We start from the raw sequence: 22,926 nt of genomic DNA, 5'->3' as shown, positions 1-22,926 counted from the left end.
CAAAGAATCGTGATAAAATCGTGATATTTGTCAAAATAATTACGTTATGATATGTGACCCTGGAGCACAAAACCAGTCTTAAGTCGCTGGGGTATATTTGTAGCAATAGCCAAAAATACATTGCATGGGTCAAAAATTTTTATTTTTCTTTTATGCCAAAAATCATTAAGAAATTAAGTAAAGATCATGTTCCATGAAGATTTTTTGTAAAATTCCTACTGTAAACATATCAAAATGTAATTTTTGATTAGTAATATGCATTGCTAAGAACCTAATTTGGACAACTTTAAAGGTGATTTTCTCAGTCTTTTGATTTTTTTGCACCCTCAGATTCCAGATTTTCAAATAGATGTATCTCAGTCAAATATTGTCCTATCCTAACAAACCATACATCAATATGCTTATTTATTGAGCTTTCGTATGATGTATAAATCTCAGTTTTGTCAAATTTAACCTTATGACTGGTTTTGTGGTCCAGGGTCACAAATATGAAATTGTACAGATCCCAAACCTTTGAGCTCCGGTGTATATAATATTGTGGCATCCAGAAATGTCTTTTTTTGCCATTGGTTTCCCATTGTGTAATATCAGAAATAATACCACCAAATCAAGCAAAATATTATTATGTATTAACATTATAAACACTATAAACATAGCTATAAGTTAGTTACCCTGACTCCAAAACGAATCATTTAAACGTAACGGAATTCAGAACAGAACAGGAATGAAACAAAATATATAAAGTTAAGAAACCAAAACAAAGCGAAACTAAAAATTACAGTAATAAAAAATACAGATCCCAAACCTTTGAGCTCCGGTGTGTATAATATTGTGGCATCCAGAACTGTCTATTTTTTGCCATTGGTTTCCCATTGTGTTTGTGTCCGTATCCAGCGGTTTTCTGTCTGCCGTCATGAATTGTCCATGTTCAGTTATCATGGTACCGGTGCTGTGTGCCTGTCAAGTACAGTACTATGATAACTGAAGATTGACGGTGCCAACACGTGTTTCACCTCCGCTGGATCGACTTCTGTGGACTCCAGCTTCATTTAAGTGCAGGACATTTGTGCTGAAAATGGATAAAGTCGTCAGAATTTTGCCTTTTGATCAGTGTGTTTTCAGTAGCATTAAGATACTGTCATACATTTTTATTAATAGTTTGAATTTGTTTATTATTTGTATGTTTTTAATTTATTTCAGTTATTCAGGTTAAATTAAATGAAAAATGAGGGGGGGGGGGGTTAAAAATATGTGGTTTTATTTCAGTTAACATGTAACTTTGATTTCAAATAACAAAAATGTTTTCTGATGTTGTTTTTAATTTTAGTTCAGTAATTTTATAAAACTATTAACCCATTTTGATATTTTTATTAGAATTTTACATTTTATTAATGCTGGTTAAAGTGTATGTTTATTATAATTGTAGGTTATATTAGCTACAATGTAATTATTCAATTTTATTCAATATTTCTATGATTTATTTAATTATTAATTATTAAGAACAAAGAAAACATCCACAAAATAAAAAACATTTTTTTAATACATCAAGTTTTTAATTTAGTAATTTTATTTTAGTATTTTTTTTTTTTTTCATTTTTATTATTTTTTTTTATTTTTTTTTTTAGTACATCAAGTGTTTATTAATTATTTTAGTACATCAGATGTTTTTTGTTAACTATTTCAGTGTTTATTTTAATACATCAGGTTAAACTAAATGAAAAATGAGGGGGGAAAAGATTAAAAAAAATGTAAATTAAATTTTTAAATATATTGTTTTATTTTATTAAAAATGTTTTTTTTTTATTTAAATGCATCAAGTTTTTAATTGTTTATTAGGTTTGTTTTTATTTCAGTGCAATTTTTATTTACATTTTTTTAGTACAGTGTGTTTTTATTAATTATTTTATTGTTTGTAATTTTGGTACATCAAGTGTTTTTTTAATTAATTTTATTTTAGTGCATCAAGTGTTTTTATTATTTCAGTATATGTTATTTTAATATATCAGGTGTTTTTAATATACATTTATATTTACATTTTTGTTATTTTAGTACATCAAGTGTTTTTTCTTATTTCAGCATTTGTTGTATTAGTACATTGTTTGTTTTTTTTGCACATTTTTATTTTAGTACAAAAAGTGTTTTTTAAATTATTATTTATTTTCAATTTGTTATTAATTATTTCAGTGTTTGTTATTTTCGTACAACAAACTAAACTAAATATAAATTATTTCCATGCCAGCTAGTTAAATTCAAATCATTTTCCTTTTTGTTATTTTTGTTTCAAGAATTATTAAATGATTCGATTTAAATCAACTTGCAAAGCCCTTGTTTAGGAAACTTACATGCTCATATACTGTGGTAACAACACTGTTAGCAGTGATTTCTCCTTGTTGAAACTATCTTTTAACCATTTTCCACGCAGGATCGAGTTCCTGAGACACATCCGAGACTTCTTTCAGATCATGTTCAAGATCGAGCAACAGAATCCTGTAGAAGACGAACAGAAAGGAGGAGAGAAGGTCCTGATGACGTGTGTGGGAGTCGGATACAGCAACATCAGCAAAACCATCAAATAAACACTTCAGCATCTCCTTAGGACTGAAGAAGATTTAGTTCTATTCCATGTTTTATAGCGTTTTTGTATTTCAGCTGCTTTTGTACCACATTGAGAGGCAATTTTGTGCTTCACAGTGCATTTTCAGATTGAGGTGTGAGTAATAAATGCATGTGCTGTTTCTTTGCTGATCTCAGCTGTTTGATCATCTCCAGTCATTCTGCATTTCTGCACCTTTAACTTATGCTTTATTTGGTCCCACAGAGGGTTATTGAGACCTGCACGTCTAATCTTTCTCTGTTCCCAATCCTATTTCTGGACATGTAATAAATCAGAACGCCAAACTACAATGACAGGAGCGTTTGCAGGATGTGTTTGCTTGCAATATGTGACCACTTCATGAAATCAGAATGGAAATTGTATGGGTTTGATTCGTGTCAGGAGTTTTGAGGTCAACTGCATTAGGGTTAGAACTAAAATTATTTTAAGAAATGTTAATAAACTCGAATAGAAATAAAATAAAAGCATAATAAATAAAAAGAAAAACAACCATCAGCCAATGCAGCTTATTTCTTATTTCATTTTAACTAAAATAACTAAACTGAAATTAAAAATGAATGAAAACTATATAGATATTTTTAACAAACAAAAATAAATAAATAAAATGACTAATAAAAATGTCAAGAGCAATGTAAATAATTTAAAATGATCTAATGTGTATGTATTTAAATAATATTTTAAAAATTATTTCTTAAAATGTTACAATTTAAAATAAAAAATGAAAGCATAAAAAAATTTAATGAAAAAACAAAGCAAAAAAAAATGAAAAAATAGCAAAAATAATGAAAACTATAGACATATTTAAAAAAAAAATTACTAATAAAAATGACAAAAGCAATGTAAATAATTTAAAATCATATAATGTGAATGTATTTTTAAATAAAACATTTAAAAAATAATTTCTTAAATAAAATATTACAATTTAAAATAAAAAAATTAAAGCATAAAAATTTATCAAAAAACCAAAAAAATTCAGCTAGTTGCCAAAGCAACATTTCTCGTTTCATTTTAACATGATGCAAAAATAATGAAAACTATAGACATATTTAAAAAAAAAGCTAAAAATTAAAATTACTAATAAAAATGACAAAAGCACAACAAAATTACTAGAATTCAAAATTTTAACAATTTAAAATCTGTATTATGTATATGTGTATCTATATATAAAATTAACTTTATGCCATGGAACCTGTTCATGTTGGCATTGCATAATTGGGCTTTATACGTTTTTTTGTTATTTATTTATTTAAATTTTGGGATTAGTTCTGTTTTATACAAATATTTTTTCTTTCTTACTGTTACTGACATTTCTATTAAAAATGTAGCTGTATTTAAGTTGAACATATTTCAGGGTTATCAGGGTAACTACTGTTTTAACTAGAACTATTAAAAACATTTTTGTTAAAGCTGAAATAAATAAATGTAAACAATACTAAAAATGTTTAAAAAAATTAATAATAAAAAACAATGTACTAAAATAACAAAAAATTTATTTAAAAAAAGTATTACTAAAAATGATGTACTAAAATAAGAAACACTGAAATAACACTTGATGTACTAAAATAACAAACGTTGAAATAAATAACAAATAACAAAATTAATATAAAAACTTGATGTACTAAAATGCCAAAAAGGTAAATAAAAATTACTTTAAAAAAATCATCATTGATGTACTAAAATAAGAAACACTGAAAAAATGAATAACAAATAATATAAATTTAAATAAAAATTAATTAATAAACACTTAATGTACTAAAATAACAAACGTTGAAATAAATAATAACAAATAAGAAAAAATGTATAAAAAACACTTTATGTACTAAAATACCAAAAAGGTAAATAAAAATGACTTACAAAAACACTTGATGTACTAAAATAACAAAAAAAATAATAATAAAATAAAATAAAAATAATAAAATAATTTAAAAAAAACTAGAAATATATATTAAATGAAGTGAAATGAAATTCAGCAATTTAAAAAGAACAAAAACTAATAAAAATGACAAAAGCCCATGACAAAAAAAAACTTAAATGTAAAAAATACCTGAGAATATAAGAATAAAGCTATAATTTTATTAATAAAATAAAAAAAATTCACACTGATACACAAGAGAAAGCGAATGCTTGTGTTTTGTGAAATCTGAGCCGCATTTTCCTCCCAGATCCATCAGCTTCCTCAGCCGTTTTTTCAGTTTCCTCGGCTAATGCGAGAAATGTTCTTGTTTGGACGGATCGCTGATGTTTTTGTTCTGATCTCTGTTCAGGAATGTTTTAAGAGCTCTCGCTGCTTTTTAAAAGCTTCCTATTATTGTCTTTGGCTTTGGGTTGCCCTTGTGATACTCATCCGTTCTCCATCAGACCTTTATAGTGTTTTGGCCTTTATTCTCTCAGAAAAGAGTTGCGTAAAAGACTCAATATTGACAGATGATTAGCAGCGATTTCTCTGAATGGAATAAAAGCCTTTAGTCATGCTGGATGCTGGAAACATGTGGGTCAAAGGGAGACCAATAGTTTGATGGTTTTCAGGTCATTCCAGAAGAATACTGAGAAATATTTCTATATCTATAATACTATCTATATTAGAGCTGTCTATTAGAGCAGAATAAAAAAAAATGCCATTTAATTAAAAGCTTCCATTTTTAATCTTAATTTTTTTTAAATAAATAAAACTATTAAAAAATAGTATTACATTTATTAATTAAATATTAATTAATTTATATTAATATGTAAATGTGTTTAACATAAAATAAATATAAATGTATTTAAAATTAAATAAAAAATACACCTTTAAAATAAAATTAATATTTAGAATGAAACAAAAATAAATATAAAATGATTTAAAATAAAAGAAATAGTGTTCAAATTAAAACAAAGTAAACATAAATGTATTAAAAAAATCAATGTATTTAAAATAAAATAAGTGTTATTCAAAATAAAATAAATTTAGTTATAATTACACAAAAATAATTATACATTTATTTATATTTATATAAATGTCTTTATATTAAAATACATATAAATTTATTGAAAATTTAATATTATGCAGAATTTTAATGGATAATATAATATGTGTTATGTTTTACGATATGTACACTAATCAAAAAGAATATGCAGATATAGATAATTTAGATATAGCATTTTATAGCATTTATTTAAATTAAATATTATATATATTTAGATTTATTTATAATAATATAAATATATTATATATAAATGTGTTTAAAATGAAATAAAAATAAATGTTTTTAAAATAAATTGTTTTCGAAATAACAAAATAAATATATGCCTTTAAAATAAAATAAATATTTAGAATGAAACCAAAAATAAAAATAAAATTATTCAAAATAAAATAAATAGTATTCAAGTTAAATATGTTTTTTGTAAAATAAATAGTATTAAAAATACAAATTAAAATAACCATAAATGTATTAAAAATGAAACAAAAATAAAAATAAAAAAAGCAAAAACAATTATGTTTAAAAAAAAAAGTATTTAAAATTTAAAATGTTAATTATTCAAAATTAACTAAATAAATATATGCCTTTAGAATAAAATAAATATTTAGAATAAAAAAATATTTTAAAATAAAATAAGTCAAAATACAAATTAAAATAAAATGTTAAAATGTATTAAAAATGGAACAAATATAAATTGATTTAAAATAAAATAAATGTCTTTAAAATTAAACAAACTAAATATTAATTTATTTTAAAAATAAATATCATTAAAAATAAACTAATACAAAATGAATGTCTTTATAATAAAATACTTATACATTTATTTAAAATGAAATATGATTCAGAATAAAACAGATATAACATTTTAAAAATAATTTATTCAAAATAATAATAAATATATATTTTATAAGTCCCTTTGTTTTTTCCCTCAGATTTTAGAATAGATAATTTAATATGTTATGTTTTACAATGAGTACACTAATTTAAAAGAATATATAGATATATACAATTTAGATATAACCTTTTAAATTAAAGCATTTCTGACTCCAACACCCAGAGAAGCGCAGCTGCTGAAGCATGGAGCGCGTTTGTGCGCGCGCCCGTGTCCATGATGGCGGCCGCAGCGGCGGTGGAGGTGAGCGGCAGCAGCGGCAGCAGCGACTCGTCCAGCACCGCGGAGGAGGAGCGGGTTCGGCGGCTCTTCCAGACTTGCGACGGGGACGGAGACGGGTACATTAACCGGTCAGAAACTACACCAAACTCACTCTGACAAGTTTACGTGCACAATAATAACTCTGGAGACTCGTTGGAGCTGAGCAGCGGGACGGCGCGGTGACGTCACGGGCGTTTAAGTTTGTATGAAAGATCGCAATGCGACGATATTACCGTTTAATTCTCGTCAGGAAGGCAAAACAAACATATGAACGCGTATAAAGTTTGTTTGGAGGCTTCTGAGGTGGTCAGAAGTGTGTTAGATGTGGCGTCGGAAGTGACAGGAAACGTTTCATCCTCATCCGCTAAACTTTGGGGTTTGTTGATGTTTCTGAATTGGTTTGAGTGTTGATAGTTTGTTCGTCTTCTTGGTGGGACATTTTGCCTATATTTCTGTCATCTGGTGAATTAAAAGTGGTTCTAAAGCGGTTATATTAGAGGCAGAGACCTGATGGCATCAGAACTGATTCACTCATTTGCAAAAACATCTGTTCTTTGCTAAAATAGACAACAAAATGCTCCACTGTGATTAAATAGGAAGGTTAACATTGTTAAATCTGCTCCAAAAGTCTTAAAAATGTCTAAATGTCATTGCATTAGTTAGGAAATATCAATGCAAATGTCATTTATTGTTAAGAAAGGTGCACAAACATACTTTATAAGCAAATAAATGAGAAATTTGTTCTGTTTCAGATGATTTTTGGATAGATCTAGTGTTGAAAATAAAGTTTTGCAACTTGTTCTGTCATTTGATGAATTAAACGTGGTTTTAAAGCGGTTATATTAGTGGCAGAGACCTGATGGCATCAGAACTGATTCACTCATTTGCAAAAACATCTGTTCTTTGCTAAAATAGACTACAAAATGCTTCACTGTGATTAAATAAGAAGGTTAACATTGTTAAATCTGCTCCAAAAGTCTTAAAAATGTATAAATGTCATTGCATTAGTTTGGAAATATCAATGCAAATGTCATTTATTTTTAAGAAAGGTGCACAAACATACTTTATAAGCAAATAAATGAGAAATTTGTTCTGTTTCAGATGATTTTTGGATAGATCTAGTGTTGAAAATTAAGACTTGCAACTTTTTCTGTCATTTGATGAATTAAAAGTGATTCTGAAGCGGTTATATCAGTGGCAGAGACCTGATGGCATCAGAACTTATTTGCAAAAACATCTGTTCTTTGCTAAAATAGACTACAAATTGCTTCACTGTGATTAAATAAGAAGGTTAACATTGTTAAATCTGCTCCAAAAGTCTTAAAAATGTGTAAATGTCATTGCATTAGTTAGGAAATATCAATGCAAATGTCATTTATTGTTAAGAAAGGTGCACAAACATACTTTATAAGCAAATAAATGAGAAATTTGTTCCGTTTCAAAAGATTTTTGGATAGATCTAGTGTTGAAAATTAAGACTTGCAACTTTTTCTGTCATTTGATGAATTAAAAGTGATTCTGAAGCGGTTATATTAGAGGCAGAGACCTGATGGCATCAGAACTGATTCGCTTATTTGCAAAAACATCTGTTCTTTGCTAAAATAGACAACAAAATGCTCCACTGTGATTAAATAGGAAGGTTAACATTGTTAAATCTGCTCCAGAAGTCTTAAAAATGTATAAATGTCATTGCGTTAATTAGGAAATATCAATGCAAATGTCATTTGTTGTTAAGAAAGGTGCACAAACATAATTTATAAGCAAATAAATGAGAAATTTGTTCTGTTTCAGATGATTTTTCGATAGACCAAGTGTTGAAAATGAAGTTTTGCAACTTGTTCTGTCATTTGATGAATTAAAAGTGATTCTGAAGCGGTTATATTAGAGGCAGAGACCTGATGGCATCAGAACTGATTCACTCATTTGCAAAAACATCTGTTCTTTGCTAAAATAGACAACATCATGCTTCACTGTGATTAAATAAGAAGGTTAACATTGTTAAATCTGCTCCAAAAGTCTTAAAAATGTCTAAATGTCATTGCGTTAATTAGGAAATATCAATGCAAATGTCATTTATTGTTAAGAAAGGTGCACAAACATACTTTATAAGCAAATAAATGAGAAATTTGTTCCGTTTCAAATGATTTTGATATAGATCTAGTGTTGAAAATAAAGTTTTGCAACTTGTTCTGTCATTTGATGAATTAAACGTGGTTTTAAAGCGGTTATATTAGTGGCAGAGACCTGATGGCATCAGAACTGATTCACTCATTTGCAAAAACATCTGTTCTTTGCTAAAATAGACTACAAAATGCTTCACTGTGATTAAATAAGAAGGTTAACATTGTTAAATCTGCTCCAAAAGTCTTAAAAATGTATAAATGTCATTGCATTAGTTTGGAAATATCAATGCAAATGTCATTAATTGTTAAGAAAGGTGCACAAACATACTTTATAAGCAAATAAATGAGAAATGTGTTCTGTTTCAGATGATTTTTATATAGATCTAGTGTTGAAAATTAAGACTTGCAACTTTTTCTGTCATTTGATGAATTAAACGTGGTTTTAAAGCGGTTATATTAGTGGCAGAGACCTGATGGCATCAGAACTTATTTGCAAAAACATCTATTCTTTGCTAAAATAGACAACAAAATGCTCCACTGTGATTAAATAGGAAGGTTAACATTGTTAAATCTGCTCCAGAAGTCTTAAAAATGTCTAAATGTCATTGCGTTAATTAGGAAATATCAATGCAAATGTCATTTATTGTTAAGAAAGGTGCACAAACATACTTTATAAGCAAATAAATGAGAAATGTGTTCAGTTTCAGATGATTTTTGGATAGATCTAGTGTTGAAAATGAAGTTTTGCAACTTGTTCTGTCATTTGATGAATTAAAAGTGATTCTGAAGCGGTTATATTAGAGGCAGAGACCTGATGGCATCAGAACTGATTCACTCATTTGCAAAACATCTGTTCTTTGCTAAAATAGACAACAAAATGCTTCACTGTGATTAAACAAAAAGGTTAATATTGTTAAATATGCTCCAAAAGTCTTAAAAATGTTTGAATGTCATTGTGTTAATTAGGAAATATCAATGCAAATGTCATTTATTGTTAAGAAAGGTGCACAAACATACTTTATAAGCAAATAAATGAGAAATTAGTTCTGTTTCAGATGATTTTTGGATGGATCTAGTGTTGAAAATGAAGTTTTGCAACTTGTTCTGTCATTTGATGAATTAAAAGTGATTCTAAAGCGGTTATATTAGTGGCAGAGACCTGATGGCATCAGAACTGATTCACTTATTTGCAAAAACATCTGTTCTTTGCTAAAATAGACAACAAAATGCTTCACTGTGATTAAACAAAAAGGTTAATATTGTTAAATCTGCTCCAAAAGTCTTAAAAATGTCTAAATGTCATTGCGTTAATTAGGAAATATCAATGCAAATGTCATTTGTTGTTAAAGGTGCACAAACATACTTTATAAGGAAATGAATGAGAAATGTGTTCCGTTTCAGATGATTTTTGGATAGATCTAGTGTTGAAAATGAAGCCTTGCAACTTTTTCTGTCATTTTGTGAATTAAAAGTGATTCTGAAGCGGTTATATTAGAGACAGAGACCTGATGGCATCAGAACTGATTCACTCATTTGCAAAGCATCTGTCTTGTTCTTTGCTAAAATAGACAACATCATGCTTCACTGTGATTAAAAAAAACAAGGTTAACATTGTTAAATGTCATACATCTGCTTCAAATGTATTTGCACACTTAAAATGACTCCTAAAAATGTCTAAATGTCATTGCTTTAGTTAGGAAAATCATAGCAAATGGCATTTATTATTAAGAAAGGTGCACAACCATACCTTATAAGCAAATAAATGAGAAATTTGTTCCATTTCAGATGGAAATGAAGACATGCGACTTTTGAGTTGAGTATTTAGTAGTGAGCTACAGCATATCATGCATTCAAGTCAAAAGAATAATACAGAAGCTTTATATTATATGCATTACAATTTATATTTTACATTTATACAATTTTAATTTTGCTTTTTTAAATATTATTTAGCGTTTTTAATAAAAACACTAAATAATATTTAAAAAAGCAAAATAAAAACTTTTTATTGCACGTCTTTATGCATGATATTTAACCATATGTTTATTTTGCATAAAGTAAACTTTGATATTTGAGAAATTTGTGTTGTCGGTGGGGTATTATTCGTACATTTTTGTCATTTGATGAATTAGTTTTTATTTAATTATCACTAATTTGCAAAAACATCTGTCTTGTTCTTTGCTAAAATAGACAGCATAATGCTTCATATTGTTAAATGTCATAAATCTGCTTCAAAAGGACACTTAAAATGACTCCTAAAAATCTCTAAATGTCTTTTTTTTTTTTTTTTTTAAACATTGGTAAATCTGATTCATCTGCTCCCAAAGTCTTAAAAATGTCTAAATGTCAAGTTAGGAAATATCAAAGCAGAAGTCATTTATTGTTAAGAAAGGTGCACAGACATACTTTATAAGCAAATAAATGAGAAATTTGTTCCGTTTCTGATGATTTTGAATAGATCTAGTGTTGAAAATGAAGCCTTGCAACTTTTGAGTTGAGTATTTAATACAGAGCTACAGCAAATCATGCATTCATATTATAAAAACAATACAGAAGCTTTATATTATTTTTATTGCATTGTATACTTTACATTTATACAATTTTAATTTAGCATTTTCATTGCATGTCTTTATGCATGATATCTATATGTTTATTTTGCATGAGGTAAACTGTGAAATATCTTCTCTCTCTGTCTGTTTCAGGAATGATTTGCTGATGGTCTGTCGGCAGCTGAACATGGAGGAATCTGTGGCGGAGATCATGGGTCAGCTCGGCGCTGATGAGAGAGGAAAGATCTCCTTCGAAGACTTCACACGCTGCCGCATGCAGATGGTCAATGAGATCCGCAAGGAGGAAGGACAGCTATCGCTTCTGTCCAGCGACTCGGAGAAGAGGAAACTTCACGAACGCGTGGCCTCCTGGCCCACCAGCAGCGACAATAGTCTAGGTATGATGTCTGCCATGATATTTCTGTCCAGATCTACTAAATTTTTGTGTTTGCACTTTTTTTTTTATTAGCGTTAATAGATATAAATGACCTTTTTGCATTAGAAATCACACATTTTTATTAGAAATAATTGGAAAATATATTGAGTGCAACATTTCCATTTTTTTTTTTTACATTAAAAATCATGCACTTTTATTAGCAATAATGGACAAAAATGTGCAGTGCCATGGTATAATTTTTTAATTAAAAATAATGCATTTTCTTAGCATTATTTGGCAAAATTATAAAGCGCAACAGTATAATTTTTTTAATTACAAATCACAAATTTTTGTTAGCATTAATGGCCAGAAATATAGGGTGCAACTGTATTGTTTGTATTAAAAACCCACACATTTTTGTTAGCAATAATGGCCAAAAATCTAGACTGAAATAGTAAAAGCAATTTGTTAAAAATCGCATGTTTTTATGATTATTGATCAAAAATATAGAGTGCAAGTGTTTTTTTTGTATTAAAAACATTTTTAGCATAATGTCCAAAAATAAAAAGTGCAACAGTATTTCTTCGTATTAAAAATTGAATATTTTGGTTAGCATTAAAAGACAAAAATATAAAGTGCAACAGTGTTATTTGTATTAAGTATGTAAATGAGTATGACGGTAATAAAAAAAAAAAAAAAAAATTAGAAATCACAAATTTGTATTAAGAATAATTAGAAAAATAATTTTTATTTTTATTTCTATTAGCAGTAATACTTTTTCAAATTAAAAAGCAATAATGGCCAAAAATATAGTGTGAAGCACTACCATTTTTTGTTTAAAAAATGCTAATTTTCCTTAGATATATATTCCTACTGTAAACCTATAAAAATGTTATTTTTTATTAGTAATATGCATTGTTAAGAACTTAATTTGGACAACTTTAAAGGTGATTTTCTCAGTATTTAGATTTTTTTGCATCCTTAGATTCCAGATTTTCAAATAGATGTATCTTATTTATTAAAGCTTATTTCATAAGATGTATATATCTCAGTTTTGTAAAATTTAACCTTATGACTGGTTTTGTGGTCCAGGGTCACACATATATATATTTAGCATTAATGGACAAAAATATGAAGTGCAACAGTGTTATTTGTATTAAGCCACACATTTTATTAGAATTTATAAACAATTATTGCATTAATTGCATTAAAAGTCACACATTTTATTAGCCTTGCACTAAAATTTAGGGTGCATCAGTAAAACAAAAAATATTTTAAAATTACATTTTTATTACAGCAATCGGCAAAAAAATATGAATTTTTCTATATATCTAAGTAATAACTAAATTGGCAATTTCATATTCATCCATTTTATTTTATCTTTTGCAATGCTTCATGGGATTAAGAACTAAGTCTTAAGTCTTGACATGCCATATTTCCGTTTTACAATGAAATGCAATCTGCGGTGTATTGTGTGTTTGTTCACGCAGGCGCTCGTGAGAGTTGGGAGTTTGATTCTGGAGCTCGAGACTTACAGAGTCCAGATCTGCAGTCTCCAACACAATCACATCCTCCGCAGCAGAGCTCACCTTTACTCCAGAAACTTCTGGATCAGCCCGGCGTTCTGGAGCCTTCGGCTGGATTTCACAAGCTCCTGTCCCAGCATCCCTCCGGCCGCAGCGGGGCTCTGGGTGGAAGCTACGTAGAATTGGCCAATACGGTGAGTCTGATTGCTATTTAACAGCTGGCTTTGATTGGTTGGAGTTGGCAGGAATTAGTTGATTTCATGTGGTTATTGCATGGCAGTGATGAACTGTTTATAATGTGTATGGGAGTTTTGGTGCTTTGTGAATTTGATGGATGGATGTGTTTTTTCTTGATACTTGTGTTCATGGGATTCAACGGCTCCGTAGTGTAATATGTCATAAATTAAGGCACTATTCAGTCAAAGTCATAATTTAATAATTTCAATCTAGTATGTCATCATTTCAACTTTTGATATGATAATGATGAATTATAATTCTAGCTTTTGATCTCATAATTATGAAATGATGTCATAATTTCAGCTTTTATCCTCATAATTTTGAGATATAATTTCGGTTTGTGGTCTCATAGTTATGAAATATGATGTCATACTTTCAGCTTTTGATCTCATTGTTATAAAATGTGTCATAATTTCAGCTGTTGGTCTCATAATTATGAATTATGATGTCATTATTTAATTTTTTGATCTCATAGTGATGAAATGATGTCATAATTTCTGCTTTTCTCTCATAATTATGAGATATAATGTCAATTTCTGTTTATGGTCTCATAGTTACGGAATATGATGTCATACTTTCAGCTTTTGATCTCATAATTATGAATTATGATGTCATTAAATGGTATGATGATTTCAGGTTTTGATCTTATAATTATAAAATGTTGTGTTTTTGACTTTTGATCTAATTAGTATGTCACAATTTTGACTTCTCATCTCACAATTGTGAAATATGATGTCATAATTCTAGCTTTTGATCTCATAATTATGAAATGATGTCATAATTTCAGCTTTTATCCTCATAATTATGAGATATAATTTCGGTTTATGGTCTCATAGTTATGAAATATGATGTCATACTTTCAGCTTTTGATCTCATTGTTATAAAATGTGTCATAATTTCAGCTGTTGGTCTCATAATTATGAATTTTGATGTCATTATTAAATTTTTTCATGTCATTCTTTTTGATCTGATAATTATTTAATGATCTGATGATTTTAGGTTTTGATCTTAAAATTATGAAATATGTCATAATTTCATCTTTTGATCTCATAATTATGAATTATGATGTCATAACTTTATTTTTTGATCTCATAGTTATGAAATGATGTCATAATTTCAGTTTTTCCCTCATAGTTATGAGATATAATGTCAATTTCTGTTTATGGTCTCATAGTTATGAAATATGATGTCATACTCTCAGCTTTTGATCTCATAATTATGAATTATGATGTCATTAAATGGTATGATGATTTCAGGTTTTGATCTTATAATTATAAAATGTTGTGTTTTTGACTTTTGATCTAATTAGTATGTCACAATTTTGACTTCTCATCTCACAATTGTGAAATATGATGTCATAATTCTAGCTTTTGATCTCATAATTATGAAATGATGTCATAATTTCATATTTTTTCCTCATGATTATGAGATATAATTTCGGTTTATGGTCTCATAGTTATGAAATATGATGTCATTCTTTCAGTTTTTGATCTCATTGTTATAAAATGTGTCATAATTTCAGCTTTTGATTTCATAATTATGAATTATGATGTCATAATTTCATTTTTTGATCTCATAGTTATGAAATGATGTCATAATTTCAGCTTTTCCCTCATAGTTATGAGATATAATGTCAATTTCTGTTTATGGTCTCATAGTTACGGAATATGATGTCATACTTTCAGCTTTTGATCTCATAATTATGAATTATGATGTCATTAAATGGTATGATGATTTCAGGTTTTGATCTTATAATTATAAAATGTTGTGTTTTTGACTTTTGATCTAATTAGTATGTCACAATTTTGACTTCATCTCACAATTGTGAAATATGATGTCAAAATTCTAGCTTGTGATCTCATAATTATGAAATGATGTCATAATTTCAGCTTTTTTCCTCATAATTATGAATAATTTTGAGTTGGTATGTCATAATTAAGAGTTTTTATGATGACAGAATTTTGACTCTTCATCTCATAATTCACTCACCAAAGCATGCTGAAATGTGACCTGGACTTATTTTTTGTGAGCTTTTCCCATAAAGAGCAGACTGGCCATGAAACATCTCGATGCAGTGTGTTAGTGAGTCTGTAGATGGCACTGTAAGGTTGTTACTGATGAACATGAGTGCTCCCAATCATGTCCTGTAGTGTATCTGATCTCAGTGATTTCGCTCCTTTGTTTGGTCTTTTTTCATAAAAGCAATTTAATTTCCTTGATGATATCTTTTAACTTCTGATTTGAAGGCTTTGGCATGACGGAAACAGGTCTTTCCTGATCTCTTTGCTCATAAAGATGAGTAAAATGTATCATGCTGTTTTGTGCAAGAGTGCTTTGACATGAATGAAGATGAATGAAGCGATATCAGCCGGCGTTTGTAGTAACATCTGCTCATCAGTGTTCACTTGTTCAGCATCTGCTTTGAAGTGCAAGTGAAAAATGTACAACTGCTGTTTGCGTGTCTGTGTATAAATAATACACTATAAAACAATATTTATATATAATATAAATGCATTCTATAAAAATATGAATAAGCATTGTTTATTCATGTTTTTATTAAGAACATTTATTGTTGGTGTTAATAATTATTAAAGTAAATAATGCATGTATTGTTACTTAGCTGTTTTACACATCATAATAATAATAATAATAAATGTTTTTAAGCAGCAAATTAGAATATTAGAATGATTTCTGAAGCATTATTTGACTGAAGTAATGATGCTAAAAAATCAGCTTTGAAATCACAGGAATAAATTACATTTTAAAATATTTCATAAATTTACAATGCTTTGAATTAAATATATTCAGGCTTGGTGAGCAGAAAAAACATGAAAAATCTTACTGTTCAAAAACTTTTTACTGGTATATATATATATATATATATCAAAAGTTATGAACAAAATAATCAAAATGTTACATATAAATATATAATTTATGTTATATGTAAAAATATTTGCTGCCTTTTTTGGTTATGCATATATATATATATATATATTCCAATATAATAATAATAATAATATACATGGGTCAAAATTTACAAAAGTGCTTTTATGTCCATATAGAAAGCACATTAAATGTAAGTAAAGTGTCTACTTTTAAGGTTTCAAATAAGTTTCTGGAGAATAAAATGTCAATGTCAGGTTGAAATAATGTTACATTGTCAACATATATGTAAAAATTCAAACAACATGCTTATTCTGACTTGTACATATTAAAACATATTATATATAGTAAAATGTATTATATATAGTATTAATATATAGGATAGTGTCAAATGTAATAAATGTAGAATTACTACTTATTAGTATTTGGAGTGAAAGTAATTTGTCTTTTTATATTTCATAAATAAATTTTTGTTGTAAATAATAAAGGTTGTTACACTGAATGACATTTTAGTGGGTGTCTTCTGTGAATTAGGGAAAAATTATATAAATTTTTGCTCAGAAAAACAAAAATGCAATTAAATTAAACAGAAAACTTTTAAATATTTTTTGGAGGAAAAACAACTAAAATTTACAGCAGTATTACACACTGTTTTTATGCTTAAACCATTTTTCGTCTTTGACCAATATATATTCCATTATTATATAACGTATATATTTGTGTATATGTAAAATTAATAAATAAATATAATAATATAAATGGATTCTATAAAAATAGTAATAACATAATTTATTCATATATTTATTAAAACATGTATTATTGTTGTTGTTATTAATAACAATTATTAAAGTGTAAAAAATGCATGTAATGTTTGTTTATGTTAATGTAATGTCTCAGGAATAATTTTCTTTTTGCAAAATGTGTTTTTTTTTTTCATGTTATTGTATAGTAAAATATAAGCAGGACATGTTCCTGTCACGCTTCATGCGATTCATCGCTTTATCTGTAATGCACCAATATTCATTACAGCGATTGCACAATATGCAATTTGCCGCCATGCATTCTCTAGAGGTGTGTGTGTGTGTGTGTTCATCACTGTGACATATGGCATGTATTAGTGTAAGTGACGTCAGAGAGTGTGTGCATTTATAGTGATGGAGGAATGTGTTCGGTGTCATGTGATGTTTTAACAGCTCCGCTCCGCTGATGTACGGCCGTTATACAGGCGATCAGGTTACCGCAGTAAAGCTTTAACGAATCATTAGAGAGGACGTTACCAGCATGCATTGGACCTCTGTTTGACTTTTTTTCATGCTTTGGCAGGTTTATATGTATTTCTCTCCTTTAAGAAGACATTTTTTTTGTGTTTTATGTGTGGATGTTGTATTTCAGAAGCAGCGCTTTGTGATTTTTGTGCTGCTCTGAGTTGTTTATATTCTTTATTGTTAAGATGAACTCTTGTTAACTGCCTGTTTAACACACAAAGTGAGTTTGTGAAGGATGTGGTGGTGTTTTGTTAAGGTTGCTCTCGGGCTTGTTTTTGCTGTAGTTTACAGTTTTCTTCATTAGGCAGCATCTGTAGTTTTTATTGAGCAGTTAAAGGTGCTTTGTGGGAATGTGAGTGTGCGCTTTCTGTTTTATGTCCATCTGTTTTTCAGACTGATTAATGCTTTTAGGAACTAAGTGTGAGAGTGAGGGGGAAAAAATACACAGCACAAAGAGAAAATGAAAAGAAAAGAAAAACACAGCTATATATATCAGCATTTATCTGAAATGAAAAGCTTTTGTAACTTTATACACTATCCAATTTAAAAGATTAGAGTAAGTATAATTTTTTTTGGGGGGGGGGAGAAATGATAGAAATTAATACTTTTATTTAGCAAGGATGCTTTTAAATTGTCGGAATGTTTTCGAGAACGCGCAGTCGGAACGTTTTCGAGAACGCGCAGTCGGAATGTTTCAAGAGTCTCGAGAATAAAGGCGGAATGTTTTCGAGAACGCGCAGTCGGAACGTTTTCGAGAACGCGCAGTCGGAACGTTTTCGAGAACGCGCAGTCGGAATGTTTCAAGAGTCTCGAGAATAAAGGCGGAACGTTTTCGAGAACGCACAGTCGGAATGTTTCAAGAGTCTCGAGAATAAAGGCGGAATGTTTTCGAGAACGCGCAGTCGGAACGTTTTCGAGAACGCGCAGTCGGAACGTTTCGAGAACGCGCAGTCGGAACGTTGCGAGAACGCACAGTCGGAATGTTTGAAGTGTCTCGAGAATAAAGTCGGAATGTTTTCGAGAACGCGCAGTCGGAATGTTTTCGAGAACGCGCAGTCGGAATGTTTTCGAGAACGCGCAGTCGGAATGTTTTCGAGAACGCGCAGTCGGAATGTTTTCGAGAACGCGCAGTCGGAATGTTTTCGAGAACGCGCAGTCGGAATGTTTTCGAGAACGCGCAGTCGGAATGTTTGAAGAGTCTCGAGAATAAAGTCGGAATGTTTGAAGTGTCTCGAGAATAAAGTCGGAATGTTTTCGAGTACGCGCAGTCGGAATGTTTTCGAGAACGCGCAGTCGGAATGTTTGAGAACGCGCAGTCGGAATGTTTTCGAGAACGCGCAGTCGGAATGTTTTCGAGAACGCGCAGTCGGAATGTTTGAGAACGCGCAGTCGGAATGTTTGAGAACGCGCAGTCGGAATGTTTTCGAGAACGCGCAGTCGGAATGTTTTAGAGAACGCGCAGTAGGAATGTTTTCGAGAACGCGCAGTCGGAATGGTTCGAGAACACAAAGTCGGAATGTTTGAAGAGTCTCGAGAATAAAGTCGGAATGTTTCGAGAACACGCAGTCGGAATGTTTTCGAGAACCCGCAGTCGGAATGTTTGAGAACGCGCAGTCGGAATGTTTTCGAGAACCCGCAGTCGGAATGTTTGAGAACGCGCAGTCGGAATGGTTCGAGAACACAAAGTTGGAATGTTTCAAGAGTCTCGAGAATAAAGTCGGAATGTTTCGAGAACATGCAGTCGGAATGTTTTCGAGAACGCGCAGTCGGAATGTTTCGAGAACGCGCAGTCTGAATGTTTTCGAGAACGTGCAGTAGGAATGTTTTCGAGAACACGCAGTCGGAATGGTTCGAGAACACAAAGTCGGAATGTTCGAAGAGTCTCGAGAATAAAGTCGGAATGTTTCGAGAACACGCAGTCGGAATGTTTTCGAGAACCCGCAGTCGGAATGTTTGAGAACGCGCAGTCGGAATGGTTCGAGAACACAAAGTTGGAATGTTTCAAGAGTCTCGAGAATAAAGTCGGAATGTTTCGAGAACATGCAGTCGGAATGTTTTCGAGAACGCGCAGTCGGAATGTTTCGAGAACGCGCAGTCTGAATGTTTTCGAGAACGCGCAGTCGGAATGGTTCGAGAACACAAAGTCGGAATGTTTGAAGAGTCTCGAGAATAAAGTCGGAATGTTTCGAGAACACGCAGTCGGAATGTTTTCGAGAACCCGCAGTCGGAATGTTTGAGAACGCGCAGTCGGAATGGTTCGAGAACACAAAGTTGGAATGTTTCAAGAGTCTCGAGAATAAAGTCGGAATGCTTCGAGAATGAAGTTGGAATGCTTCGAGAATGAAGTCAGAATGTTTCGAAAACACAAAGTCGGAATGTTGTGAGAGAACACAAAGTCGGAATGCTTCGAGAATAAAGTATTTTCTCTATCGGAGAATTTCTAATACTCTATTAGAAAGTGACTTTAGCGCCTGCTGTAAATTGGATCAGTATTGAAGATCTGCTGTCTGTCTGCTGGTATTTAAACCTCTCTCTCGCTGTCCATCTCTCTTTGGTTTTCTCTCTGTCACTTCATCCTCCACTTAGAGCCCAAATTTCATTATGGACATTATCTGCTGAGCACTGCGTTCTGCCCCGAGCGCTAATGTCCCCATCTCGCTAATGCATGTAGGCCATCCGTCAAAGTCACGTTTAGTGGAGCGCGTTGCAAATCATCTTCAGTTCGTCCAGTTTGGAGAAGATCAAATTGAGTCCAGATTGATTGTGCTTCAGTCTTTGTTGTTTGTCATTGTGTCCAATCATCTTTAAGAATGGTTTTTTGGTCATTCCATGTCAAATAAACCAAATTTTGAAAGCTTCCCTAGCTCAATTTTTTTTTTTCTAATATTTTTATGAGGAAAGAAAGACGTGGATTGATGAAAGCCAAAATATTAAACGTCATGTATGAATATTTACTGAGTAATCCACTATTTTGTAGAGGGAGGTCAAAAATGGCAATTTTCACCTGAGATTCAGGGCCAAAATTTAGGGGGTTAAAAATGACTTCAGAAAGATAGCAGCATCATAATGTTATTTTTACACAGAGATTGGTAGCTCTATTCGTAAAATCTGTTGACTTTATTTAGCAATCTTTGTTGCATTATGTGCCAATGGTGATCATTCAAAAATGGGGAAACAGCACTTTTCAAGTTTTTTTTCTCCAAAGTTTGCATGCCTGTAACTCAAGAAGTATTAAAAATATCTTAATGCTCTTTTAGATTTTGGGTCTTTTGGCATCTTTATTTTTAAAGCCCTATGATATTGGGTTCCAGAGATATTGGAGTTTCAATATGGCTCCAGGAGTAAATTGTTAAAATGTACACATTTTCAGTGGTCAAAAACCAAATGTGGGTCACTTTTACTATGAGCTGTGGAATTTGTCTCAAACATGTTACAATACTTCATTTTTAAGGTAACACTTGGTATCTTTAGAAGCTGTTAAAATAAACAAAATTCCTTCTTCCAAATATACCTGAAACTGATTCTAATATAGAATCTTATGAATAGACTACACAAAGAAAGGTAATGTGCCTCGACTTGACCATTTCAGGGCACTTTCAGCACTCAGACAGCTATGTTCTATGCAATTATTTTGATAGAGGGAAACAAGATACAATTCTAATTTCAACATTATTTCTTCTTCAGACATTGTTATTAAATAAATAAGTATCAGCTGTGTACAAAGTGACCAACATTTGGATTTCGACCACTGAAAATGGGCAAAATTGAACAAACTGGACATGGACCCTTTGAGATCCCAATATCTCTGAAAATTAAGATTCCAGAATGCAATTAGTATCTAAAATTATATTGCAATATCTTTAATGCTTCTTGAGTTATAGCCATGTGAACTTTGAAAAAAAGAATATTTATGGCACTCAGACAGGTATGTTCAATGCAGTTGTCTTGACAGAAAGAAACAAGATAGGTCTCTGGTTTTAACATTATTTGCTCTTCAGACATTACTCTTTAAAAGAAAAGAAGTATCATATTTTTGCAAACTGGCCCACATTTGGTTTTTCACCATTAAAAATGTGTACATTTTAACAATTTACTCCTGGAGCAGCCATATTAAAATTCCAATATCTCTGGAACTGAACCATATAGGGCCTTAAAAATGAAGTTGCCAAAGGGAAATATTGTTAAGACCCAATATCTAAAAGGGCATCTTCAGTACTTACAGTTACAGGCATGCAAACTTTGGAGAAAAAATTGGAAAGTGCTGTTTTTCCATTTTTGAATGGTCACCATTGGCTCATAATGCAACAAAGATTGCTAAAGTCAACTGATTTTACTAATAGAGCTACCAATTAGAGCCCGACCGATAAAGGATTTTGAAGGTCGATACCGATACAAATATTTGTTGGTTTTAAAATCCGATATTCCTATATATATATATATATATTAGGGCCGGGACTTTAACGCGTTAATTTAGATTAATTAATTACACAAAAATAACGCGTTAAAATTTTTTAACGCATTTTAATCGCACTAAGTTTTGCACCGCGGAACGTTTCTCACTGGATGAGATTAGGCGGACCGATTATACTGGAGCACAAACTAGCGTTCAGACAAGCCAAAGACGTCCGTCCTAAATAGTATTGTATGTCCCAAATCGTAGTATGTTTAAAAAGTATTCCAAAGCTTCCCGGATGGTCTACTACTTAACGATCAATGCACACTTTTAACTGCTAATATTGCCCGCAACACACTGCGCCGTGAACGAGGATTCGATTAGAACTACAAACACGCATAAAAAGTGTTAAACTACAAACATGGAGGATATACGCGACCAACGGACAGGTAGAGAAAGGGGTTTGAGTGATAAATAATCAGTGTGTAACCTGATAAAAACTATTTTTTAAATGTTATCCGCATTATATTCCATGTGCAGCAACTTTTGTAATGATAGGTTTGGTCATTAACGTTTAAATGCATAATTAAGCAAACACAAGAGCAGAGTTCTCGGAATGAAAGACTCGTTAAAGAACGTGCCTCTTGCTACATTTAATGGCAATATTGCACTGGTCTGGTGGACTTGGTTGAACAAAAATAAGCAATATTTTGTTGCTTAAGCTTATGTATTCAGTCATTATTCAATGGTATACTAAAAATCCATGTAAAAATCTTAATTCTCACTGTTCTCAGGTCAAATATTTACATGCGATTAAAATGCGATTAATTTCAATTAATTAATTACAAAGCCT

The 22,926-nt window shown here is 30.5% G+C and overlaps 1 protein-coding gene across 1 annotated transcript in view; it reads left to right on the top strand.

Moving 5' to 3' along the window:
- The first annotated feature begins 6,682 nt into the window (after positions 1-6,682).
- Positions 6,683-22,926, top strand: part of mcc (MCC regulator of WNT signaling pathway) — a 115,417-nt gene continuing 99,173 nt past the window's right edge. Inside the window, exons 1-3 of the mRNA XM_073840151.1 lie at positions 6,683-6,813; positions 11,547-11,804; positions 13,261-13,493. Coding sequence (XP_073696252.1) covers positions 6,683-6,813; positions 11,547-11,804; positions 13,261-13,493 — 622 coding nt within the window. The remainder of the gene's footprint in view (positions 6,814-11,546; positions 11,805-13,260; positions 13,494-22,926) is intronic.

This window comes from Garra rufa, chromosome 5 (genome assembly GCF_049309525.1).
Source record: "Garra rufa chromosome 5, GarRuf1.0, whole genome shotgun sequence".
Lineage (NCBI taxonomy): Eukaryota > Metazoa > Chordata > Actinopteri > Cypriniformes > Cyprinidae > Garra > Garra rufa.
This window is presented reverse-complemented; position numbering and strand designations above follow the sequence as displayed.